Here is a 27000-nt window from a genome sequence, read left to right as displayed (position 1 = left end):
AATCGTCTGTATAATTACAATTTTTGGGGATTCCCTACACCTCCGATGAATATAACAGGAAACCTGTTCGATCACCATGCACTGCAAAATCATTGTGGCTATGGATACGGAGAACAACAACACATTAACATCAACAGGCCAGAGGATATACCCATTGGACTTGGGACTCTGCTGGGAGTTGACCTCATATTTAGATTTTTTTTATTCTGCTTTGCCACTAAAATCATAATAAACACTGACAACTAAAATATTCTGTTATTGTTCTTATTGTTATGTGTATTATTAATAATAATAAAAGGGGAGGGGGGTAGCTCAAAAATGAACCCCAAAAAGTTATTCATAGGGTCCTTTGAGGATCCATTAAAATTAGTTATTTGAAGAACCCTTTTAAAGGGTTCTTCGAAGAACTTATAGGGGTTCCCCCACAGTTTCAACTTGATGAATTTGAGCTCCTGAGTGGCGCAGCGGTCTAAGAGACTGCATTTTGGTGCAAGAGGTGCCACTACAGTCCCTGGTTGGAATCCAGGCTGTATCACATCCGGCCGCGATTGGGAGTCCCATAGGGTGGTGCACAATTGGCCCGGGGTAGGCCGTCATAATAAATAAGAATTTGTTCTTCACTGACTTGCCTAGTAAATAAATGTTTAAAAACAGGATACTCAAGTGACCTTTTCTTTTTAGAGTGTATATATCTTGTAAAATAACAATTTTAAATGTTATTATTTGAATGTAGAACAGGAATTACATCATTCAAGTCACGAGTGTGTCCCGAAGTTAATGGATTTATTGCTCTCCTCGCCACTCTGGAAGTCACCCTCCGAGTTACGTCGGCAACACGTGACAACGGACCTCGGAGCGAGTTCGTAGCGTTAATTTATAAATTCAGTGGTTGTTAGTGGCGAGGGGCTGGTTTGGGATTCACTGCTAATCTCGGATAGTCTCAAACAATCTTTTGGGTGTCTGCATAACGGGTCCGCAAAAACGAAATACAATACATATTACTGTTGTTAAAATTAATATAATAATCTTGAAATTAATATCATATAATAATAAAAAAGTTTAGAAACTGTAAGCAAATATGTTTAAAATAGCGATAGAACACGTAAAGAAGCATCCAGGGGTAAGTACTTATTTTTGTTTTATGGTTATTACCTCAAGGGAGTTAGTAGTCTATAATATTTCATGAAAGTTTCATAATTTCTGTTGTCGGTGTGTAATATGCAACCAGTTGTTGCTCAATGGAATCAAGAAATGATCCAAGTAAAACATACATTGTTTCCTATAGTGTCATCACGGTAATTGAAATTAAACACAAGTTCCAACCCTGAACAGGCTTCACTAATGAATTGTGACACATCATTTTTTTTTGGGGGGGGGGGGGGGTTGAAAATGTGTTTTTGTCTTGTGTTGAAGTTGGTGAATGGTTTGTTAAAAGAGGAGGGGCACAGAAAACAGGCTATTCGTTTTTCTGTTTAATGACAGTGTTATTTAAAAAGATGACTGGCGATATGACCGAAGTAGTTAGAAACTATTACCATCTCATACATTAGCTCAGATGTCCTCAACAGCAGATAGTCAAGAATTTACATCAGATTTTCGTCTAAATGGGAGCTACGAAACAAACTTGACAACCCAAGGGATGCCAGTTAGCCTAACAGCCCTGTGTAGTAGGATCAGCACTTGGACAGCGCCACAGCGTTCCCTACCAGAGTCACGTCTGAGTAAACTACTTACTAACTAGGTCTGCATTTATTTGACTACATTCACATAGGCTTATTAAAGCTATACCAACTTTTTGAGAGAGCAACAGACACGGTCTTTGTTAATGAAATAGTACAACTAAGTGATCAAAGTTTGAAACGGGCAAACTCACCTGATTCAACCTGGATGAGTGGAATCAGGGGAGTTTGTCCAGGGCTACAACAAAAACTTGTGCTGTTTTGTGTACTCGAGGACTGGAGTTGGGAAACACTGGTATATAGTATGAAAGAGGAAGTTCCACATGAGGTGTCTCTCTGAAAAGTACACACACATGCATGAACGTATTCATGCACACACACACAGAGACACAACGGGATCATCATATGTCATGTGATCTAAAGAATGACAGAGCAAAGTCTATAATGGATCCCTCCCTGTGTAATCAGCTTGATCAGCTGGTCATTGGAACACTGTATTGACAAAGGTTATGTAGAAATGTTCACATTTCTATGCCTCAGAGTGAATGCAATGGTCTATCTTCCATGTTCTGCTATCTTCCTCTTTCTTCTTACTCTCTCATAGCTCATCCCCCAGTTCTTCTTCATCTTGTTGGGAATGGGAGGAGCCTCCTTGTATTTGGTCCGTCTTGCAAAGGGGCCCCATGTCACGTAAGACTCTTTACCATTTTCCTTATTGTCCATTTTATTTTTAAATGAATATGGTTTAATCAATTTCTTAATACTATCCAATTAAAACATATAGTAGTGGATGCCAATTCCCTTTAACATCATAAGGCACAAGAGGTAATCCCACCTCTTGTGCATCAATTCCCATATCACTACTAACGGGCTATGCTGATGCGAGTTTTTGGAAACTAGACCTGGCCCATGAATAGTTGATCATAGGCAGACTAACACAGTTCCCTCTAATCCCATTTGTGTTTGTCCTACTTCGGCCTGCTTTGACTGCTGTGTCACTGTACAGCTGGAACAAGAAGAACAACCCTGAGCCCTGGAATCAGCTTGACCCTACCTACCAGTACAAGGTACAGTACTGCCAACACTGTCAGCAATAAACACACTTTACTGCATCTTATTCCATTCTTCTTTGACTTGACAACAATGTAATAGTAATGTAGCCTATCAATAGCATGAGTTAAGCCAATCATATATTTTGCATCAATATAAGTAGCCAAGAGAATTATGTAAATCCTGCCATATTGTCTTCTTCCCCAGTTTGTGGCCATCGATACTGACTACAAGAACCTGAAGAAGGAGGGACCTCAATTCTGAGTATCTTCCCTCTATCCTAACGGCACCAAGTCCAGCCCGAAGAACGTCACTGAAGAATTCAAATCTGTGAAGTATTCTTCTCTCAATGCTTCTATGCGAATATTTGGAGATTGATCCATAATGTTGATGATCAAATCTAAATGTCTGTTTGTTTTATCATAAACACTTCATTGTTAGTTTGGCAGTCACTAAATCTAACAACGAAAGTGCTCGTTATGATAACAGGCAAGAGTGTGCATAGATTTCTTCACAAAATGAAATAAATTATTAAGCTCAATTTCTGAATGGAAATGTTGTCCAAATAAAATGTCTCTAGAATTTAGAGAGTGCATTTCGAATCATGTGTACATTCATAGTGGGAGATAAGCTAAAAACATAACTCTAGCTGAACGTAGGCCATCAGTCAGTAACACAGTGTCAGCTGCTGTTTTGGGTATATGGTGTTTCTTTCTTCTCACATACAACGGAGCACTGTACTGCACACATATCCAGCTGTGAGATTAGAGAGTGCAGTGCCTTTCATCTCCACAACAACAGACACTGCTAGCCAAAAAACAGGCACCCTTCGTCACCTTGACATATGACAGCGTACAGGGCAACACGTACCCACTTGTACTGTTCCACACGCAGGCACTCTTTCCATCACCCTCACTCAGACGATCCAGAGGCATACATACAACGGGTTAATGTCCACATATAAAACACTTTGATCTGTTTTGGATGGAATGGATGGAACACAAAATAGGCAGGCTGATGACCCTTGTAGCAAAGAACACAAGGGAACAAATTAGTTCCCATAGGACGGTTAAAAGCCACAAAACGGGGGGGGGGGGGGGGGGGGGGGAGCCACAAAGTAAACAAACACACACAACCAAACAGAGGAGAGTGCGTCAGAGTTGTCAGGTCGTGAGAAACTGGCGAAGAGATGGAGCTGAGTGCAGGATGAGCAGATGTTTGTTTTTCTGTCAGCAGAGTTGAACGTTTCTCTGACCTTTATGACAGCTGGACTGTGGCCTGTTACTGTGGAAGCACAATCCTCTGGCACAAGCATAGAGAGAAGACACACACACACACACACACACACACACACACACACACACACACACACACACACACACACACACACAAACACACAAACACACACACACACACACACTGTATGGATGTTCTGTATGGGCAGTTGTGCACCAAAACATGCAAACACAAACAGGCAAACACACTTATACATATCACGTATGTTAAATGACCATCCAACATGATTGACACATAACAGGCATGACTGAGAATTTGCAAACCCTTCCACTCAGGCTTATATTCTGCCCTGTGGGACATTTAACTGCACTGGGATAAAGCATTGCAGTAAGAAGTAATAGGGAGCTGAAAAGGCTCTATTTCCCTGATGAATAATGGAGGAATCTGGGAAAGTGAGAAAGAGATAGTACTGAAAAACAGACAACATTTTCAATTTGTTCAATTTAAGTTCAATTTGTCATACTCTCACAACCACCAGAAGATTCCACAAACAAAGTGGTTGACACGTTTAGGTTAACAAACTAATATTCACTTTGTGTTCATGTGTGTGGGGATCTCTAACAGGGACTCTAAGAGATCCTCTGTTTGCTCTAATTCTAGCAACCCCTAGTCCGTTACTACACTACTAGTCTACAGCGAGAGGAAACGCTCAGAGGAAATGCTGCTCTGTTTAGGAAATCTCAGAGCCCCCTCTCTTCTAAACAAGACATATACACATGCTCAATTCGCACAGAGAGAAATGTGAAGGAGAAAACATCTCTATGTCAATTCTCTACACATCAGGTGAATAGGAGTATAACAAGAATTGCACTATTTATAACGTAGTATCACAGTAACTTGATACGATTAAATATTGAGCAAAATTGGAATACAAAAATCTCCTTATGAACCATTAAGTAGCTATCAATGTCTGGCAGAATTAGAACAAAGGTTCTTCTCCTGGAAAGACTAACAGATTAGATGATTGTACTTTTGTTCATCTACACAACTACTGCACTATCTGGCTGAAGGACGGGATCATAACCTGGGCCTAAAGTCCAGTCTCCCTGTGTCTCTCTCAGTGAAGCCAGGCATGGGGAACAGCCGTGTGAACTCCTCCACCCTCTGGCACAGGTCAGTGATACGGGCCACTGTCCCTGGATCCTGCAGCAAGAAGGACTTAAAGTCCTGGAAGCTACCTGCGGAGGATAGGGATATACCATGGTTAGCTTACAGAGTGGTCAAGTCTTTATACTATATATTACTGTCATTCTCTCTAAATGTTTTAATAGTCCTCAAAACTGTTTTGGTTTCACAAGCTTTTCCCTTTATCTCCCATTCTGGACTTGCTCTAAGCTGAACCCATAATAAAGTGAACTGAAGTGTTATAGTTTGGTACAAGTTTGCAATGGGATAATAAGCTATGTCTGGCCAGTCCACATGGCCTGTGTCAGCTATGTGCATGTATCCCTTCTTACTGGTCTTCTTCTTCACATCCTGGTCAATGTGGATCCCCTTATCATAAACTCCACCACCTTCTCAAAGTCCGATTCCTTGAACTGCCTCGATGTCAAGGCAGGGGCTCCTACAGATGTAGGATATTAATTTGATCACGAGAACTTTCCTGCAATGCAGGACATTTAAAACTTGTAGTATATTCAACATTTAAAAAGGCTTCTGAAGTTTGTAATTTCCACTTTGAAATTTCAGACTTGATTTCCCCTTCTGAAAAATGTACCAATCCCTACAAAAAATATAGTTTAATTATAATTCACATTTCCTGTTGCTGCACGATTATTTTCCTGCTGTAGAAAACTGACTCAAATTAAGATACTACATCTGTACAGCAATCAATAAATTAGATCTTGACAGAAAACAATTCAGGAGTGAGGTTATAAGTTGTTTAGTCCCTTTAGTAAATGAACACCACTAAACTAACACATGCCACAGTACAGTAAGTTCTTCTCATGTAATGCCGTACCTAGCCCGAGTCCTCCTGGGGTGAGAGCACTCTTGTCATCTAGGCAGGTGTTCTTTTTGCCGGTTATGAACACAAGATCCAGTACCCACTCCGCCCGGGCACCGTCCATACACTGGGGTCAAAGGTCAACCAAGTGGTTGTCCTTACACCCTGGAGGAGCAGATTAGAGAGACAAGCAATATGGACCTCTTTGACCTATAATGATCAAAACTGACCAAAAATGAACTATGTTCCTCATAATGAAAATGTGTAGACTATATTTAATAGTAATCAAAATGTTTTAAAAATAAATTGTCTTCTGGTTGGTGGATTAAAAACTAAAACAAGAAGCTTCCGCGCTCAGGTCTGTTCAACGCTGGTTCGACCAATCTGATTCCACATTTCAAGACTGCTTCGATCACGTGGATTGGGATATGTTCCGCATTGCATCCAACAACAACATTGACGAATATGCTGATTCGGTAAGCGAGTTTATTAGAAAGTGCATCGGCGACGTTATACTAACAGCAACGATTAAAACATTCCCAAACCAGAAACTGTGGATTGATGGCATTCGCGCGAAACTGAAAGCGCAAACCACTGCTTTTAACAAGGGCAAGGTGACCGGAAACATGACCGAATACAAACAGTGTAGCTATTCCCTCTGCAAGGCAATCAAACAAGCTAAGTGTCAGTATAGAGACAAAGTAGAGTCGCAATTCAACGGCTCAGACACAAGAGCTATGTGGCAGGGTCTACAGTCAATCACGGATTACAAAAAGAAAACCAGCCCCGTCGTGGACCAGGATGTCTTGCTCCCAGACAGACTAAATAACTTTTTTGCTCGCTTTGAGGACAATACAGTGCCACTGACACGGCCCGCTACCAAAACCTGCGGGCTCTCCTTCACTGCAGCCGACGTGAGTAAAGCATTTAAACATGATAACCCTCGCAAGGCTGCCGTCCCAGACGGCATCCCCAGCTGCGTCCTCAGAGGATGCGCAGACCAGCTAGCTGGTGTGTTTACGCACATATTCAATCCATCCTTATCCCAGTCTGCTGTTCCCACATGCTTCAAGAGGGCCACCATTGTACCTGTTCCCAAAAAAGCTAAGGTAACTGAGAAAACGACTACCGCCCCGTAGCACTCACTTCCGTCATCATGAAGTGCTTTGAGAGACTAGTCAAGGTCCATATCACCTCCACCCTACCTGACACCCTAGACCCACTCCAATTTGCTTACCGCTCCAATAGGTCCACAGACGACGCAATCGCAATCACACTGCCCTAACCCATCTGGACAAGAGGAATACCTATGTGAGAATGCTGTTCATCGACTACAGCTCAGCATTTAACACCATAGTACCCTCGAAACTCGTCATCAAGCTCGAGACCCTGGGTCTCGACCCCGTCCTGTGCAACTGGGTACTGGACTTCCTGACGGGCCGCCCCCAGGTGGTGAGGGTAGGTAACAACATCTCTACCCCGCTGATCCTCAACACTGGGGCCCCACAAGGGTGTGTTCTGAGCCCTCTCCTGTACTCCCTATTCACCCACGACTGCGTGGCCATGCACACCTCCAACTCAATCATCAAGTTAGCGTACAACACTACAGTGGTAAGCTTGATTACCAACAACGACGAGACGGCCTACAGGGAGGAGGTGAAGGCCCTCGGAGTGTGGTGTCAGGAAAATAACCTCACACTCAACGTCAACAAAACAAAGGAGATGATTGTGGACTTCAGGAAACTGCAGAGGGAGCACCCTATCCACATCAACGGGACAGTAGTGGGGAGGGTAGTAAGTTTTAAGTTCCTCAGCGTACACATCACGGACAAACTGAATTGGTCCACCCACACAGACAGCGTTGTGAAGAAGGCACAGCAGCGCCTCTTCAACCTCAGGAGGCTGAAGAAATTTGGCTTGTCACCAAAAGCACTCACAAACTTCTACAGATGCACAATCGAGAGCATCCTGTCGGGCTGTATCACCGCCTGGTACGGCAACTGCTCCGCCCACAACCGCAAGGCTCTCCAGAGGGTAGTGAGGTCTGAACAATGCATCACCGGGGGCACACTACCTGCCCCCCAGGACACCTACACCACCCGATGTCACAGGAAGGCCATAAAGATCATCAAGGACAACAACCACCCGAGCCACTGCCTGTTCACCCCGCTATCATCCAGAAGGCGAGGTCATCAAAAGTACAGGAGTACAGGTGCATCAAAGCGAGACTGAAAAACAGCTTCTATCTCAAGGCCATCAGACTGTTAAACAGCCACCACTAACATTGAGTGGCTGCTGCCAACATACTGACTCAACTCCAGCCACTTTAATAATGGAAATTGATGGAAATTGATGTAAAAATGTATCACTAGCCACTTTAAACTATGCCACTTTATGTTTATATACCCTACATTACTCATCTCATATACTGTACTCTATACCATCTACTGCATCGTGCCTATGCCGTTCTGTACCATCACTCATTCATACATATTTATGTACATATTCTTTATCCCTTTTACACTTGTGTGTATAAGGTAGTAGTTGTGGAATTGTTAGGTTAGATGACTCGTTGGTTATTACTGCATTGTCGGAACTAGAAGCACAAGCATTTCTCTACACTCACATTAACATCTGCTAACCATGTGTATGTGACAAATAACATTTGATTTGATTTGAAAACAAGAAATGCATCAAAGTTGAGTCAGTTTTGCATCATCGTTTAGTCAATTTTTTTTCTTGGTAATTAATATAACCACAGACCCCACGCCTACTCTTCCATTTCATTCCATGCACTGCCAGAGAGCTCTACATTCACCAGACCTCTCCACCTCTGTAAGTATGATTGAATATATCTTAAAATATATTTATCTCCCAATGATCTCGTCATGCACTTTTAACCATATTCTTCTGGACACAGTCATGCTATTTGATGTGATAACTTTAAGTGAAAGAATGTTTCTGTTAGTATGTTTTGGTATCTGACTGTAAGACATACATCTGGACTGTAGTTTAATTCATTTAGTTTAGTTTATTTCTTAACATTTCTTAAAATGTCAAGAACATTTAAAAAATTTGATGATTATATGATTCAGTAAAATGTGTATGTTGCCGCCCAATGTATTTGGCTTCTGTGAGAAAAAAACTGGCTTAGAGCAATATTGTGTATTACAGTGCTTATTATATGTTCAATAAGATATTATTTACACCACCATTTAGGTATTAAACAGATAAAGAGTGTTTTTTAAACTATTTCAATGTTTTTGATACCTCAGGGAGGGAAATGCAGCAATGGCCCTGAGAGCAGCAGGAAGTGTGTTTGGGGTTTTCCTGTTATCTGTAGCAGGTATAGATTTTTATCAATACTCGTTCACTTTTCTCTAAAGTACTTCTCAAAAGTATAATTTTCGGGTTTCACTTTTGAGAAACATCTAAAATGTCATAAAAGATGATCAGGACAAGAAGGGTTTGAAGGTTGTTCTGGTGTATATGGTACATTTTCATGCTCATTTCGATAGTTTTCCTGTGTTTGTTTCTCAGGAGTACTGGGACAGTATGGCTGGGATGTGACTTTCACCAGGACAAGAATATGTGCGTTGAAGGGATTATCAGTAGATGTTTCCTGCACTTACAGATATCCCAGTGGGCATGAGATCATAGAAACAGAATGGTATAAATGGTGGAACGTCACAGTGGGGTATACTTATAACATCATGGAACAACAAGCGTTTGCAGGTCGTGTTGAGTACCTTGGGAATAATCACAATGACTGCACTCTGAAAATCACAGACCTGAGAGAGAATGACACAGCGGAGTATTGCTTCGGATTTAAAACCAACATACACGGCTGGATATATCAGAAAGATGTATTCATTTCCGTGACAGACCTGAAGGTGACTACCTATGTGACAAAGGGGTCATGGGTGATACTGAATTGCAGCACCACCTGTACTCTGAGTGACAACCCCAATCCTGACTACATCTGGTACAAAAATGGAAAGCCTCAACATGAATATGTGTCACAAAATTACAGTGTCTTGAGTTCTGATGAAGACAGTTACTCCTGTGCTGTAAAAGGTTACGAGGACCACCGCTCTCCTGCAGTGTGTGCCGTGGGCCAGAACTGTTGGAGAGTGATTTATGCCAAAAGGAGTATCTGTGCCTTGAAGGGGTCATCAGTGGACATATCCTGCACTTACACATATCCCCATGGTCATATACCCAAAGACACATTCTGGTTTACTCAAGGAAAGTCTACAAAGGAGCCTACAGATCTGATGAAGGACCCAAACTATTTGGATCGTCTGGAGTACCATGGAAATGAGGACAGCGATTGCACCCTGAGAATCAAAGACCTTAAAGAAAGTGACTCAGCTGAGTACAAATTCAGATTAGTAACTGCAGAAGGGAAATATGTCAGTTCACCCGGTGTATACCTGACTGTCACATATGTCCTGTTGGAGATGAACCCTATGTCTGTCTCTGAGAGGGAAATGGCCAAACTGACATGTACAGCCAACTGTAGACTGGGTGACAACACAGCCTTCATTTGGTATAAGAACAGACAGGCTATACCAAACAGCCACAACTACTCCAACAGCCTGCACCTGTGCCAAGTCAGCAGTGAGGATGCAGGCAGCTACTCCTGTGCTGTAGAAGGGCATGAGAATCTCCACTCTCCTGAAGTGACTCTAACTGTCAGATACAAACCAAAGAACATCTCAGTGTCAATCGGTCCCTCTGGTAAAATAGTGGAGGGCAGTTCAGTGACTCTGACCTGCCACAGTGATGCCAACCCACCAGTTCAGAAATACACCTGGTACAAGAGGAACCTTAACACATCAAAAGAATCCGGTCAGATCTATCGCATCATCAACATCAGATCGGAGGACAGTGGAGAATATTACTGTGAGGCACAGAATGAAATGGGAGCTAAGAACTTCACAGTTAGATTGATCATAGTATCAGGAGAAAAAAATAGTATTAACATAGCTGTAGGAATCACAGTGGTTGCTCTGGTTCTCATTCTCCTATTTAGCTTTCTGTGGTTCAGAAAGAGGGCTCCCAAATCAACTGACACACGGGACACAGCAGAGGATGGACAGGGAGGCTCTAGTCACCTGTATGACAACATCTCAGGCATGGCCATGACCCCTCCTGCAGTACAGAGAGTGGACACAGACGAGGATGGACAGGGAGGCTCTAGTCACCTGTACGAAACCATCCTGAGGACAGCCCCAACTGCAGCACAGAATGCGGACACAGATGAGGACGTCAGGATCTATGCCAATGTCCACCTCTCTCACTCCAGAAACCATGAAGAACCTCTTTACTCCACTGTCCAACTGCCTAACCCTGAGAAACAGGACAAAGTCCAGTATGCTGTATTGAAATTCAATCGCCTAGGTGTTGCCCCCCATCCTGCAGCACACGCAGCTGAAGATCCATCTGCAATCTACAGCACAGTCAACAAACCCAGAACCTGAACACAAGAAGGTACATTCTTATCCTCTTATCCAGTTTCCCAGGCCTCCTACTGGGTCGCTGTAATCCTACTGAGCTGAATTTAAAAACATTGTCTTGTTTATTTGGAGGGTCACACAATATTTTGATGTATAAAGTATAGATTAGAAAGAGCCTGCTGTGACCATATGGCTGTACAAGACAATACAGCAACAATTCTAGTGTAGTGTAAGATGTGACTCATGATAGGTATGGTGATATTGAAAAGCATTAAAAGCTTTTGAAAAATGCATCTCAGTGAGACTGTACACTGAGTGTACAAAACATTAGGAACATCTGCTCTTTAAACGGCAGACTGACCAGGTGAATCCAGGTGAAAGCTTTGATCTCTTATTGATATCACCTGTGTAACGCTTCAATCAGTGTAGATGAAGGGGAGGAGAGGTTAAAGAGGGATTTTTAAGACTTGAGACAATTTAGATATGGATTGTGTGCGTGTTCCATTCAGAGGGTGATGTGCAAGACAAAAAATGCAAGTGCCTTTGAACAGGTTATGGTAATGGGTGCCACACGCACCGCTTTGACTGTGTCAAGAACTGCAACGCTGCTGGGTTTTTCAGACTCAATAGATTTCCGTGTGTCCACCACCCAATGGACACCCAGCCAACTTGACAAAACTGTGGGAAGCATTGGAGTCAACATGGGCCAGCATCCCTGTGGAATGCTTTTGACACCTTGTAGAGTCCATGCCGCAATGAATTGAGGCTGTTCTGAGGGACGTAACTCAATATTAGGAGGGTGTTCCTAATGTTTTGTGCACTCAGTGTATAATAGACATGTAACCTCAGAGCTTACGTGTTTGTGAAGGGTATGGGTCTGACAAAATGTTTGAAGGGAACAAATATTTTCTTATATTGTGTAAATTGTGTTTCTTTACTAAATGTAATAAAATAATCAAAAACGTGTGGTAGTACCCAGCAAACAGGGGACCATGACAATTTCCTGACGCTGTGGACAACCTAGACAACGTTTTGTTCACAGGGTATTAGAAGTATTACACAAATTGAGAAGGGACAGCTGAAATGGGACTTGAACCAGCAACCCTGCATTTACACGACAAGGGCACTTTCTGTGATATAAAGATCCAGACTGCTTGGCAGGTGCTGTAATATTCTTACATACAGGGAGGCTCCATCTCTGTTAGTACTACAGATAGTAGATGTTCTAGTAGCTGTAGTAGTGATAGTATTAGTAGTGGAAAAGTAACTGACAGTGAGAATAGTACTGCTATCAATGAACACGGTTACACACACACAATAATATGAGTATTGTGGATAGTCAGATTAATATAATAGTTTGTTCAAAACATTTACATGATTTGCAAGAAGAATGATTTCCTTAACACTTCTGGGCCCTTTATAAAACACTAGCCTGGTCGTTTGTCAGTACCCCAGACAGTTTTTTAGGTCCATTGTTTAAGTATTTAGATGTTGGTAATACCCGTGCCTTCCCCATAGAAACCCCATGCAACGTTAAAGTCCATCGTAAATACCTCCCAAACACACTGCTCTGGCCTCCCATGACCACAATAGTCCTCATAATGACTTTCTCTGTACACTTTTTCAGCTAACTTGTTTCCGTAGGCACATTTTTACCAATGCATTTTGTTATTTTCATATTGAAATCCAGGAAGTATAAGAATGTGCGTCGCGATTTGGGACTTCTGAGGCGGTCGTGGTTGAAGGTTGTAAACAATATGTTTCTCTTTTCACTCCCTCTCAGTATTTGCTGCCCTCGTCAAAATGAAATAGAGTAAAGAATGTCAGATCAAGAACGAAGAGGAAACTGGAGCCCTGCCTTTTTTTCAGAGTGGGACTGTTGTGCCATATCGGTTTGAGCCGGAGCTTACTAAGACTGAGTTGTTCCATTTGCGGGCTGACAGAGAGAAAAGAGCTCGAGAGACGAGAACGGCCAGATGTTGAGGAAACACAGGCTCTTCCCAGAACGCGCTGTGACTGGTGGTGCAGTTGCAGGACATGGCAACCTCTACCGACAGACAGTGAATGTCTCAGCTGTCGACAATGGGACCAGCTTGCTCCGATATGATGCAGCAGAAGATGGCGTGTATGTAACTAAACACTCCGATTTCTTGTCTGTCATCACATCCTGGTGTTGGAGACTTTCTTCAAAATCCCCAGGATCAACTGGAAACGATGTGCCACACCTGATGGTCCAAATGGGAAGCTTTTCGTCCTCTATGGTATAATGGCGTTCGCAACAATTAGATGTGCATTCCACCACCTACTGTGCGGGTGGATAATAAGGATCCCGTTTGGGTAAAAATAAATAACATATCATACAAACTACCAAAAAGGAAATGAACTAAACATATTCAATCTGCTGTAAGAACCTAATTGTAATCAGGTCTCAAAACAGGCTCAGAAGCCTCCTGTGAGGGCAGAACATTTCCTAGATACACTAGGCCTTGTAGTGCTTCTGCCGTGAAGTCTTGGGAGCCCAAAACATTTCTCAGTTGCAGATATGATAGCCAGCTTCTTGGACTTCTTAAACATTCAGAAAGTATTCAGACCCCTTGACTTTTTACACAGTTACAACCTTATTCTAAAATAGATCAAATTGTATTTTTTCCTCATCAATCTACACACATACCCCATAATGACGAAGCAAAAACAGGTTTTTAGACATTTTTTGCAAATGTATTAAATGTTTTTAACTGGAATATCACATTTACATAAGTATTCAGACCCTTTACTCAGTACTTTGTTGAAGAACCTTTGGCAGTGTTTACAGCGAGGGTGGGCAATTCCAGTCCTCGACGGCCTGATTGGTGTCACAGTTTTGCCCCAGCTCCAGCTAACACACCTGACTCCAATAATCAACTAATCATGATCTTCAGTTTAGAATGCAATTGGATTAATCAGCTGTGTTTGCTAGGGATGGAGAAAAAGTGTGACACCAATCAGGCCCTCAAGGGCTGGAGTTGCCCACCCCTGGTTTACAGCCTCGAGTCTTCTTGGGTATGACGCTACAAGCTTGGTAGACCTGTAATTGGGGAGTTTCTCCCATTCTTCTCTGCAGACCTTCTCAAGCTCTGTCAGGTTGGATGGGGAGCGTCACCGCACGCACAGCTATTGCCAGGTCTCTCCATAGATGTTCGATCGGGTTCTAGTCCGGGCTTGTCCTAGAGAGATTTACACAGTTATCAAAACGTCACACCAGTGTAAGCCTACACAAAACACAGCCCGATTTTAAGTGTTTCTAAAATCACCTATAGGAAAAATGAATGATGGAAAAATGATTGGACCCATTTCCCAGTTTGACTGCTAGGTTTTATGGGTATTATGACTCATACTGTGGTACTCTATAGCCTACCAACTGTATCTGAATAGCCTGCCTACACCCCCTAATGCAACTGGCTATTGCAGTTCCCTTCTAGTTTGTCTGACAATGATGACTTGCTGGCTAGGTAAACAGTGTCTAGAACGAGTGGACACGCGCCCTATTAATAGAATAGTCATGATTGCATGACATGTTATCGATGGCGTTCCACAACATTACAATGCCATCATTAGGGCTAGCTAAAGTTCGTTGCAAAGTTAGGCTGAGAAGTTTTGACGCTACCTCCTCGAAGTCTGAGTCTTTGTATATGATCTGTTTATCTTCACGCCGCTTGACAGTCTGCTGGACCCGTTGGGTTCTAAAGTTGAATGTCTTCTGTTTGGACACTCTTCTCTACCCGGTCCTTGGCCTGTTTGGAATCCTCCACATGGCTTCGTGGATCTCCTGGAAGATGTGTAACAGAATAACAAAACAAAACATTTAAATGAGTCCTAATTTAGTCTCTCCTTGTATCATTGTAGGAGGCATGAGTGGAGGAACATTGAAAAGAGTGTGAAAAGGATACAAAGATAAAAGATGTGAGAAATTGAACGAGGATAAAATCCGTGACAGTATGGTTGATTGTCCTATCCTCATGTCTGTTCCACCACCCCTTACTTTCTTCCATTCCCTCCCAGGCAAGTACTGTATAAACAGAGAGTGATTGGTGATGTTGGCTGGAATAAAAAGGTCAGTCATTACATGTCAATTAATGGCAAGATCTGATATTCTAAATGTTTTAACGTAAATAATGTAAAGGTTGGGCCAGTTTGTTGTCATTACAACTCATGCTCCAGCTAGGGCCAGAGACATGTATGTATATATATGTCTCTGGCTGGGGCTGTGTCCAACTTATGGACCTTAACTAGGGCAAGTCATTTTATGCAATCAATAGCACTATAAAAAAGTGTGGAAAATCTACTATTTCTCATCATAACGTTATAATGAAAAACAGAATTGCAAAACAAACAAAACCGTAGGACAGGATAATATAACAATTACAGTGGTAGCTAAGCTAAAAACACCATCTAGTTCCAGGAATGGCAAACAAATAATATATTACTTTGTGGTGACTAGCAACACGTGTTAGCAACTTAGCTAGCTAGCAACATACACTATATATACATAAGTATGTGAACACCCCTTCAAATTAGTGGATTCGGCTATTTCAGCCACACTCATAGCTGATGGGTGTTTAAAATCAAGCAAACAGCAATGCAATCTCCATAGACAAACATTAGCAGTAGAATGGCATTACCGAAGAGCTCTATGACTTTCAAGGTGGCAAAGTCATAGGATGCCACCTTTCCAACAAGTCAGTTCGTCAAATGTCTGCCCTGCAAGAACTGCTCCGGTCAACTGTAAGTGCTGTTATTGTGAAGTGGAAACGTCTAGAAGCAACAACGGCTCAGAAGGGAAGTGGTAGGCCACACAAGCTCATGGAACCTCCGAGTGCTGAAGCGCGTAAAAATCATCTGGAAGCAACGTCAGCACTGTTCTTCGGTAGCTTCGTGAAATGGGTTTCCATGTCCGAGCAGCTGCACACAAGCTTAAGATCACCATGCGCAATGCCAAGCGTCTGCTGGAGTGGTGTAAAGCTCGCCGCCATTGGACCCTGGAGCAGTGGAAACGTATTATCTGGAGTGATGATTCACGCTTCACCATCTGGAAGTCCAACGGATGAATCTGAGTTTGGCGAAAGCCAGGAGAACACTACCTGACCCAATGCATAGTGCCAAACGTAAAGTATGGTGGAGGAGGAATAATGGTCTGGGGCTGTTTTTCATGGCTTGGGCTAGGCACCTTTGTTCCAGTAAATAGAAATCTTAATGCTACAACATACAATGACATTCTAGACAATTCTGTGCTTCCAACTTTGTGGCCACAGTTTGGGGAAGACCCTTTCCTGTTTCAGCATGACAATGCCCCCGTGCACAAAGCAAGGTCCATACAGAAATAGTTTGTTGACATCAGTGTGGAAGAACTTGACTGGCCTGCACAGAGCCCTGACCTTTGAGCTGAATCGGAACGCTGAGTGCGAGCCAGGCCTAATCGCCCAACATCAGTGCCCGACCTCACTAACACTCTTGTGGCTGAATGGAAGCAAGTCCTCGCAGCAATGTTTCAACATCTGGTGGAAAGTATTCCCAGAAGAGTGGAGGCTATTATAGCAGCAAAGGAAGGACCAACTCAGTATTAATGCCCATGATTTTGGAATGAGATATTTGACAAGCAGGTGTCCCCATTGCAGTCAGTGGCCATGAAGTGATCACTGGACACGGTCAACCGCAGCTGGTAAATTACTTCAGGCGTCATATCGAAACCATAAGCAGGATTTCGGATAGCTTGCAGCCATGCCGGACACAAAGCTCCATCGCAGTCATGAAAAGAGTTGAAATATGTAGTGTATTGGTATCTGACCCAAACATTATTGCACTTCATTTTGGCCAATGTCACTCAGCTACTCGATTATTTATGTTATTTGCCTTACTTTACTTCAGAGATTACTAATGGCTAGCTACCATCTCTTTGTTTACTTCCTGTCGTTCTGATTTCCTTTCTTGAAGACCAGTAGTATAAGACACTCCTTCGTCCCGCCTCCTGTAATTATCCACTTTAGAACCACAAAGAACAGTATCTACCAGATTACAGACTTTATGGAATATCTTTGCGCTATCCCAAAGTAGGTCTTTGTTTTTAATTAAACAACACATGTATTTGGCAATTCAATGCAGAGACACCAATCACTGTTAACGTAACAATAAATACACCGTTTTTAATGCATTTTAGGTAATTTCGGAAAGTCAGCATTACTCAAAACAATGGACCTAAACTGTCTGGGGTACTGTCAAAACAGCCAGGCAAGTGTTATGAAGGGCCCAGAAGTGTTTTGGGGTGAATTTCCCCTTTAAAAAGGTGAAGCTGCCCTCATTATACTAGTACTGCAAATCACAGAAATAAAACATGGAAGAATAACAGCATACGGAATAAGTCATTCCTTCCTTTTATTGTTCATAAATCATCATGAGAACATCACTTCACCATCCTCCCACGCAGACCTGAAGGTGAAGCCTTCGTTCATTGCATCTGCACTGTTTAATATGGATTTTTGTCCTTCGGATCACAGCAGGACATGCTGGAGTGGTGTTGTTGGACAAAAGCATGTTTTCTCTCAATTGTGATGATGGTGCATTTGTCAGGTGGTATTTGGTTATTGTATTTGGTTAAAAGCCTGTGGTGTTCCCCACTTGACTGGAAAATAGAATGAATGCCCTCTCTTTTATACGTTAGATTTTTGGATTGTGTCATATCAAGTAGTTTAGTGAAATACGTGTTTTGTTTTGATGCGCTGCATCATAGTCCTCTGATGTGATTATTGTCTTGTTTGCATTTGGACCTGCTCCATTGTCTATCTGTGGGGTAAAAAATGCTCCCTGTCGTCCCCTTTGGAACTGCTCCATTGTCTATCTGTGGGGTAAAAAAATGCTCCCTGTCGTCCCCTTTGGAACTGCTCCATTGTCTATCTGTGGGGTAAAAAATGCTCCCTGTCAATCAATCAATCAATCAAATTTATTTTATATAGCCCTTCGTACATCAGCTGATATCTCAAAGTGCTGTACAGAAACCCAGCCTAAAACCCCAAACAGCAAGCAATGCAGGTGAAGAAGCACGGTGGCTAGGAAAAACTCCCTAGAAAGGCCAAAACCTAGGAAGAAACCTAGAGAGGAACCAGGCTATGTGGGGTGGCCAGTCCTCTTCTGGCTGTGCCGGGTGGAGATTATAACAAAACATGGTCAAGATGTTCAAATGTTCATAAATGACCAGCATGGTCGAATAATAATAAGGCAGAATAGTTGAAACTGGAGCAGCAGCACAGTCAGGTGGACTGGGGACAGCAAGGAGTCATCATGTCAGGTATTCCTGGGGCATGGTCCTAGGGCTCAGGTCCTCCGAGAGAGAGAAAGAAAGAGAGAATTAGAGAGAGCATATGTGGGATGGCCAGTCCTCTTCTGGCTGTGCCGGGTGGAGATTATAACAGAACATGGCCAAGATGTTCAAATGTTCATAAATGATCAGCATGGTCGAATAATAATAAGGCAGAACAGTTGAAACTGGAGCAGCAGCACAGCCAGGTGGACTGGGGACAGCAAGGAGTCATCATGTCAGGTAGTCCTGGGGCATGGTCCTAGGGCTCAGGTCCTCCGAGAGAGAGAAAGAGAGAAGGAGAGAATTAGAGAACGCACACTTAGATTCACACAGGACACCGAATAGGACAGGAGAAGTACTCCAGATATAACAAACTGACCCTAGCCCCCCGACACATAAACTACTGCAGCATAAATACTGGAGGCTGAGACAGGAGGGGTCAGGAGACACTGTGGCCCACTCCGAGGACACCCCCGGACAGGGCCAAACAGGAAGGATATAACCCCACCCACTTTGCCAAAGCACAGCCCCCACACCACTAGAGGGATATCTTCAACCACCAACATACCATCCTGAGACAAGGCTGAGTATAGCCCACAAAGACCTCCGCCACGGCACAACTTAAGGGGGGGGGGGGGGGCGCCAACCCAGACAGGATGACCACATCAGTGACTCAACCCACTCAGGTGACGCACCCCCTCCAGGGATGGCATGAGAGAGCCCCAGTAAAGCCAGTGACTCAGCCCCTGTAATAGGGTTAGAGGCAGAGAATCCCAGTGGAAAGAGGGGAACCGGCCAGGCAGAGACAGCAAGGGTGGTTCGTTGCTCCAGAGCCTTTCCGTTCACCCTCCCACTCCTGGGCCAGACTACACTCAATCATATGACCCACTGAAGAGATGAGTCTTCAGTAGAGACTTAAAGGTTGAGACCGAGTTTGCGTCTCTGACATGGGTAGGCAGACCGTTCCATAAAAATGGAGCTCTATAGGAGAAAGCCCTGCCTCCAGCTGTTTGCTTAAAAATTCTAGGGACAATTAGGAGGCCTGCGTCTTGTGACCGTAGCGTACGTGTAGGTATGTACGGCAGGACCAAATCAGAGAGATAGATAGGAGCAAGCCCATGTAATGCTTTGTAGGTTAGCAGTAAAACCTTGAAATCAGCCCTTGCTTTGACAGGAAGCCAGTGTAGAGAGGCTAGCACTGGAGTAATATGATCAAATTTTTTGGTTCTAGTCAGGATTCTAGCAGCCGTATTTAGCACTAACTGAAGTTTATTTAGTGCTTTATCCGGGTAGCCGGAAAGTAGAGCATTGCAGTAGTCTAACCTGGAAGTGACAAAAGCATGGATTAATTTTTCTGCATCATTTTTGGACAGAAAGTTCCTGATTTTTGCAATGTTACGTAGATGGAAAAAAGCTGTCCTTGAAATGGTCTTGATATGTTCTTCAAAAGAGAGATCAGGGTCCAGAGTAACACCGAGGTCCTTCACAGTTTTATTTGAGATGACTGTACAACCATTAAGATTAATTGTCAGATTCAACAGAAGATCTCTTTGTTTCTTGGGACCTAGAACAAGCATCTCTGTTTTGTCCGAGTTTAAAAGTAGAAAGTTTGCAGCCATCCACTTCCTTATGTCTGAAACACATTCTTCTAGCAAGGGCAATTTTGGGGCTTCACCATGTTTAATTGAAATGTACAGCTGTGTGTCATCCGCATAGCAGTGAAAGTTAACATTATGTTTTCGAATAACATCCCCAAGAGGTAAAATATATAGTGAAAACAATAGTGGTCCTAAAACGGAACCTTGAGGAACACCGAAATTTACAGTTGATTTGTCAGAGGACAGACCATTCACAGAGACAAACTGATATCTTTCCGACAGATAAGATCTAAACCAGGCCAGAACTTGTCCGTGTAGACCAATTTGGGTTTCCAATCTCTCCAAAAGAATGTGGTGATCGATGGTATCAAAAGCAGCACTAAGGTCTAGGAGCACGAGGACAGATGCAGAGCCTCGGTCCGATGCCATTAAAATGTCATTTACCACCTTCACAAGTGCCGTCTCAGTGCTATGATGGGGTCTAAAACCAGACTGAAGCATTTCGTATACATTGTTTGTCTTCAGGAAGGCAGTGAGTTGTTGCGCAACAGCCTTTTCTAAAATTTTTGAGAGGAATGGAAGATTCGATATAGGCCGATAGTTTTTTATATTTTCTGGGTCAAGGTTTGGCTTTTTCAAGAGAGGCTTTATTACTGCCACTTTTAGTGAGTTTGGTACACATCCGGTGGATAGAGAGCCGTTTATTATGTTCAACATAGGAGGGCCAAGCACAGGAAGCAGCTCTTTCAGTAGTTTAGTTGGAATAGGGTCCAGTATGCAGCTTGAAGGTTTAGAGGCCATGATTATTTTCATCATTGTGTCAAGAGATATAGTACTAAAACACTTGAGTGTCTCTCTTGATCCTAGGTCCTGGCAGAGTTGTGCAGACTCAGGACAACTGAGCTTTGAAGGAATACGCAGATTTAAGGAAGAGTCCGTAATTTGCTTTCTAATAATCATAATCTTTTCCTCAAAGAAGTTCATGAATTTATCACTGCTAAAGTGAAAGTCATCCTCTCTTGGGGAATGCTGCTTTTTAGTTAGCTTTGCGACAGTATCAAAAAGGAATTTTGGATTGTTCTTATTTTCCTCAATTAAGTTAGAAAAATAGGATGATCGAGCAGCAGTAAGGGCTCTTCGGTACTGCACAGTACTGTCTTTCCAAGCTAGTCGGAAGACTTCCAGTTTGGTGTGGCGCCATTTCCGTTCCAATTTTCTGGAAGCTTGCTTCAGAGCTCGGGTATTTTCTGTGTACCAGGGAGCTAGTTTCTTATGAGAAATGTTTTTAGTTTTTAGGGGTGCAACTGCATCTAGGGTATTGCGCAAGGTTAAGTTGAGTTCCTCAGTTAGGTGGTTAACTGATTTTTGTCCTCTGGCGTCCTTGGGTAGGCAGAAGGAGTCTGGAAGGACATCAAGGAATCTTTGTGTTGTCTGTGAATTTATAGCACGACTTTTGATGATCCTTGGTTGGGGTCTGAGCAGATTATTTGTTGCAATTGCAAACGTAATAAAATGGTGGTCCGATAGTCCAGGATTATGAGGAAAAACATTAAGATCCACAACATTTATTCCATGGGACAAAACTAGGTCCAGCGTATGACTGTGACAGTGAGTGGGTCCAGAGACATGTTGGACAAAACCCACTGAGTCGATGATGGCTCCGAAAGCCTTTTGGAGTGGGTCTGTGGACTTTTCCATGTGAATATTAAAGTCACCAAAGATTAGAATATTATCCGCTATGACTACAAGGTCCGATAGGAATTCAGGGAACTCAGTGAGGAACGCTGTATATGGCCCAGGAGGCCTGTAAACAGTAGCTATAAAAAGTGATTGAGTAGGCTGCATAGATTTCATGACTAGAAGCTCAAAAGACGAAAACGTCATTTTTTTTTTTTGTAAATTGAAATTTGCTATCGTAAATGTTAGCAACACCTCCGCCTTTGCGGGATGCACGGGGGATATGGTCACTAGTGTAGCCAGGAGGTGAGGCCTCATTTAACACAGTAAATTCATCAGGCTTAAGCCATGTTTCAGTCAGGCCAATCACATCAAGATTATGATCAGTGATTAGTTCATTGACTATAATTGCCTTTGAAGTAAGGGATCTAACATTAAGTAGCCCTATTTTGAGATGTGAGGTATCATGATCTCTTTCAATAATGACAGGAATGGAGGTGGTCTTTATCCTAGTGAGATTGCTAAGGCGAACACCGCCATGTTTAGTTTTGCCCAACCTAGGTCGAGGCACAGACACGGTCTCAATGGTGATAGCTGAGCTGACTACACTGACTGTGCTAGTGGCAGACTCCACTATGCTGGCAGGCTGGCTAACAGCCTGCTGCCTGGCCTGCACCCTATTTCATTGTGGAGCTAGAGGAGTTAGAGCCCTGTCTATGTTGGTAGATAAAATGAGAGCACCCCTCCAGCTAGGATGGAGTCCGTCACTCCTCAGCAGGTCAGGCTTGGTCCTGTTTGTGGGTGAGTCCCAGAAAGAGGGCCAATTATCTACAAATTCTATCTTTTGGGAGGGGCAGAAAACTGTCGTCCCCTTTGGAACTGCTCCATTGTCTATCTGTGGGGAAAAAAATGCTCCCTGTTGTCCCCTTTGGAACTGCTCCATTGTCTATCTGTGGGGTAAAAAATGCTCCCTGTCGTCCCCTTTGGACCTGCTCCATTGTCTATCTGTGGGGTAAAAAATGCTCCCTGTCGTCCCCTTTGGAACTGCTCCATTGTCTATCTGTGGGGTAAAAAATGCTCCCTGTCATCCCCTTTGGAACTGCTCCATTGTCTATCTGTGGGGTAAAAAATGCTCCCTGTCGTCCCCTTTGGAACTGATCCATTGTCTATCTGTGGGGTAAAAAATGTTCCCTGTTGTCCCCTTTGGAACTGCTCCATTGTCTATCTGTGGGGTAAAAAATGCTCCCTGTCTTCCCCTTTGGACCTGCTCCATTGTCTATCTGTGGGGTAAAAAAAAATGCTCCCTGTCGTCCCCTTTGGAACTGCTCCATTGTCTATCTGTGGGGTAAAAAATGCTCCCTGTCGTCCCCTTTGGAACTGCTCCATTGTCTATCTGTGGGGTAAAAAATGCTCCCTGTCGTCCCCTTTGGACCTGCTCCATTGTCTATCTGTGGGGTAAAAAAAAATGCTCCCTGTCGTCCCCTTTGGAACTGCTCCATTGTCTATCTGTGGGGTAAAAAATGCTCCCTGTCGTCCCCTTTGGAACTGCTCCATTGTCTATCTGTGGGGTAAAAAATGCTACCTGTCGTCCCCTTTGGAACTGCTCCATTGTCTATCTGTGGGGTAAAAAATGCTCCCTGTCGTCCCCTTTGGAACTGCTCCATTGTCTATCTGTGGGGTAAAAAATGCTCCCTGTCGTCCCCTTTGGAACTGCTCCATTGTCTCTCTGTGGGGTAAAAAATGCTCCCTGTCGTCCCCTTTGGACCTGCTCCATTGTCTATCTGTGGGGAAAAAATGCTCCCTGTTGTCCCCTTTGGACCTGCTCCATTGTCTATCTGTGGGGTAAAAAATGCTCCCTGTCATCCCCTTTGGAACTGCTCCATTGTCTATCTGTGGGGTAAAAAATGCTCCCTGTCGTCCCCTTTGGAACTGCTCCATTGTCTATCTGTGGGGTAAAAAATGCTCCCTGTCGTCCCCTTTGGAACTGCTCCATTGTCTATCTGTGGGGTAAAAAATGCTCCCTGTCGTCCCCTTTGGAACTGCTCCATTGTCTATCTGTGGGGTAAAAAATGCTCCCTGTCGTCCCCTTTGGACCTGCTCCATTGTCTATCTGTGGGGAAAAAAATGCTCCCTGTTGTCCCCTTTGGACCTGCTCCATTGTCTATCTGTGGGGTAAAAAATGCTCCCTGTCGTCCCCTTTGGAACTGCTCCATTGTCTATCTGTGGGGTAAAAAATGCTCCCTGTCGTCCCCTTTGGAACTGCTCCATTGTCTATCTGTGAGGTAAAAAATGCTCCCTGTCGTCCCCTTTGGACCTGCTCCATTGTCTATCTGTGGGGAAAAAAATGCTCCCTGTTGTCCCCTTTGGACCTGCTCCATTGTCTATCTGTGGGGTAAAAAATGCTCCCTGTCGTCCCCTTTGGATCTGGCTGAAAGCCTTGTACAGTAAAGGATCACTGGATGTTTATCATGCTGTAATAACCATTTATTTGACTTGTGGTTCTACGGCTGCAAAGGTCATAATACTTCCTGTTGAACAACTAGTTAACCATCGTTTTTGGTTCTGAGGTTGTTCCTTGTGTGTTCTGAGAAGATATACATGTGATTGCACTTGTTCCTCTCCACCGTAGATCAGTCCTCTGGGATAATTGTGAGGGCTTGTTAATGCATCTGATCATAATTTAGACACTTTATTGGGTTGGGTTCATCCAAGTCAGACTCGGTGTCTGCAAATGCCTGTAAATCCTGTGCTGAGACAGATGTATGGCTGGCTGTGCCCTCCTGCCACTCCTGTGTGGTGAGTGTATTTACAGATGGAGTTGCCCTATGATGCTGCCAGCTGTACAATAACCATTCAATCAATCATATCTCCGTTATTCTCCTCCTTCGACAGGTTCCAAACCTGCTGGGGCAGACTAGCACTGCTGTGTTTATCTCTATAACAAAAAAGCTGTGGAGTAATACCACCTTGTGGCATAATGGTGTACTGCACCTCTTTAATCTAGATAGCACATACAATAAAGAGGAACTTGAAAGTCTTACACAGAACATTGTCCCTAAATATACAGTGTGTTTTTGTGATATTTGACAGCAAATGCCTGCTTGTGGCATCTAGATGTTTTTTTTTACAACATATCCTTGAATGAATCTTGAACAAAGCTTGATTGCATTATAAAAACGGCACAAGTAAAACCACCAATTTTACTTGTGATGAAGTATAAAAAAGGACTAACACAATCAAACAGCCCAATGTCTTCAGACAGGTCTGTTGTAGTAACCATTCAATAAGAGTGGTCCATTGGTCCATCATCATCTGTGCTGCTATGAAATCCCAAAATGCACAGCACCATGATATACAGTGCATTCGGAAAGTATTCATACCCCTTGGCTTTTTCCACCTTTTGTTATGTTACAACCTTATTCTACATTTGATTAAATAAAACATTTTCCTCTTCAATCTACACACAATACCCCATCATGACAAAGAGAAAAACGTTTTTTAGAAATGTTTTTTTTTTTTAACAAATACCTTATTTACATAAGTATTCCGAACTTTTGCGATGAGACTCGAAATTGAGTTCAGGTGCATCCTGTTTCCATTGATCATCCTTGAGATGTTTCTACAACTTGATTAGAGTCCACCTGTGGAAAATTCAATTGATTGGACATGATTTGGAAAGGCACACACCAGTCTATATAAAGTCCCACAGTTGACAGTGCACGTCAGAGCAAAAACCAAAGCCATGAGGTCAAAGGAATCGTCTGTAGAGCGCCGAGATAGGATTGTGTTGAGCTACAGATCTGGGGAAGGGTACCAACATTTGGAGGAGAGAGTCAGAAGGAGAGGAGAGAGTCAGAACAGGGGTTTACTATGCTGCTCAAGTAAGTGTAATATGGCCCTCTCCTTAGCACCATATTGTTTAAATTAAAACTTGTACAAGTCACTGAGTATTTATACTGCTGGTATATAATATTATTGCACTACCTTCATCCCAACCTTAACCACTACATGACCAAAAGTATATGGACACCTGCTTGTCGAACATCTCATTCCAAAATCATGGGCATTAATATGGAGTTTGTTCACCCTTTTCTGCTGTAACAGCCTCCGCTCTTCTGGGAAGACTTTACACTAGATGTTGGAACATTGCTGCAGGGACTTGCTTCCATTCAGCCACGAGCATTAGTGAGGTCGGGGACTGATGTTGGGAGATTAGGCCTGGCTCGCAGTCGGCGTTCTAATTCATCCCAGAAGTGTTCGATGGGGTTGATGTCAGGGCTCTGTGCAGGCCAGTCAAGTTCTCCCACACCGATCTCGACAAACCATTTCTGTATGGACCTCACTTTGTGTACGGGGGCATTGTCATGCTGAAACAGGAAAGGGCCTTCCCCAAACTGTTGCCACAAAGTTGGAAGCACAGAATTGTCTAGAATTGTCTAGAATTGTCTAGAAGATGAATGTGCAAGTAGAGATACTGGGGTGCAAAAGAGTAAGATAATTAAATAAATACAGTATGTGGATGAGGTAGTTGGATGGGCTATATTACAGATGGGCTATGCACGGGTGCAGTGATCTGTGGGAGATATGAGTCTCCAGTGATTTTTTATATATTTTTTAACATTTTGTTTTCTTTCAGTTTGTTCCAGTAATGGGCAGCAGAGAACTGGAAGGAAAGGCGGCCAAAGTAGGGATTGGCTTTGGGGGTGACCAGTGAGACATACCTGCTGGAGTGCGTGCTACGGGTGGGTGCTGCTATGGTGACCAGTGAGCTAAGATAAGGCGGGGCTCCAGGCGGGACCTGGAGCCTGTGGGTTTGGCGACGAGTATGACGCGAGGGCCAGCCAACGAGAGCGTAAAGGTCGCAGTGGTGGGTAGTATATGGGGCTTTGGTGACAAAACGGATGGCACTGTGATAGACTGCATCCAATTTGTTGAGTAGGGTATTGGAGGCTATTTTGTAAATGAC

At 43.3% G+C, this 27000-nt stretch overlaps 2 protein-coding genes across 6 annotated transcripts; one reads left to right on the top strand and one right to left on the bottom strand.

Annotated features, from left to right (window-relative positions):
* The first annotated feature begins 823 nt into the window (after nt 1–823).
* On the top strand, nt 824–3315 carry LOC110492352 (NADH dehydrogenase [ubiquinone] 1 alpha subcomplex subunit 4-like 2). The gene is made up of 4 exons (XM_021566592.2): nt 824–1120; nt 2284–2369; nt 2686–2746; nt 2937–3315. The coding sequence occupies exons 1-4, from the start codon at nt 1079–1081 to the stop codon at nt 2991–2993; spliced, it is 246 nt and encodes an 81-aa protein (XP_021422267.1). The 5' UTR covers nt 824–1078; the 3' UTR covers nt 2994–3315.
* A 523-nt stretch (nt 3316–3838) lies between these two features.
* LOC110492351 (serine hydroxymethyltransferase, mitochondrial-like) lies at nt 3839–16238 on the bottom strand. Of its 5 annotated transcripts, XR_005036554.1 has the most exons (5): nt 15076–16238; nt 14497–14635; nt 5986–6135; nt 5483–5589; nt 3839–5203 (listed from the first exon to the last, which is right to left on the bottom strand). XR_005036554.1 is itself a non-coding variant. In XM_021566591.2 (2 exons), exons 1-2 carry the CDS (start codon nt 6092–6094, stop codon nt 5043–5045), a joined length of 270 nt encoding a protein of 89 aa, XP_021422266.1. In that variant the 5' UTR covers nt 6095–6397; the 3' UTR covers nt 3839–5042. The 5 variants fall into 5 exon arrangements, 1 of the variants encoding a protein (XP_021422266.1); XR_005036553.1 differs by having other exon boundaries at nt 3839–5589; XR_005036551.1 differs by lacking the exon at nt 5483–5589.
* Between the last annotated feature and the right edge of the window lie 10762 nt (nt 16239–27000).

The sequence above is a fragment of the Oncorhynchus mykiss genome, chromosome 16 (genome assembly GCF_013265735.2).
Source record: "Oncorhynchus mykiss isolate Arlee chromosome 16, USDA_OmykA_1.1, whole genome shotgun sequence".
Classification (NCBI taxonomy): Eukaryota; Metazoa; Chordata; class Actinopteri; order Salmoniformes; family Salmonidae; genus Oncorhynchus; species Oncorhynchus mykiss.
The sequence above is the reverse complement of the archived record's forward strand: the minus strand, read 5'-3'. Positions and strand labels throughout refer to the sequence as shown.

Bases quoted from the DNA above. Each gene is read 5' to 3' on its own strand.
- LOC110492352 (XM_021566592.2), top strand. From the start codon at position 1,079: ATGTTTAAAATAGCGATAGAACACGTAAAGAAGCATCCAGGG. The intron at 1,121-2,283 runs GTAAGTACTTAT...ACTCTCTCATAG, and splicing joins ACGTAAAGAAGCATCCAGGG to CTCATCCCCCAGTTCTTCTT. The intron at 2,747-2,936 runs GTACAGTACTGC...CTTCTTCCCCAG, and splicing joins ACCCTACCTACCAGTACAAG to TTTGTGGCCATCGATACTGA.
- LOC110492351 (XM_021566591.2), bottom strand. From the start codon at position 6,094: ATGGACGGTGCCCGGGCGGAGTGGGTACTGGATCTTGTGTTCATAACC. The intron at 5,204-5,985 runs GTACGGCATTAC...TATCCTCCGCAG, and splicing joins CCCAGGAGGACTCGGGCTAG to GTAGCTTCCAGGACTTTAAG.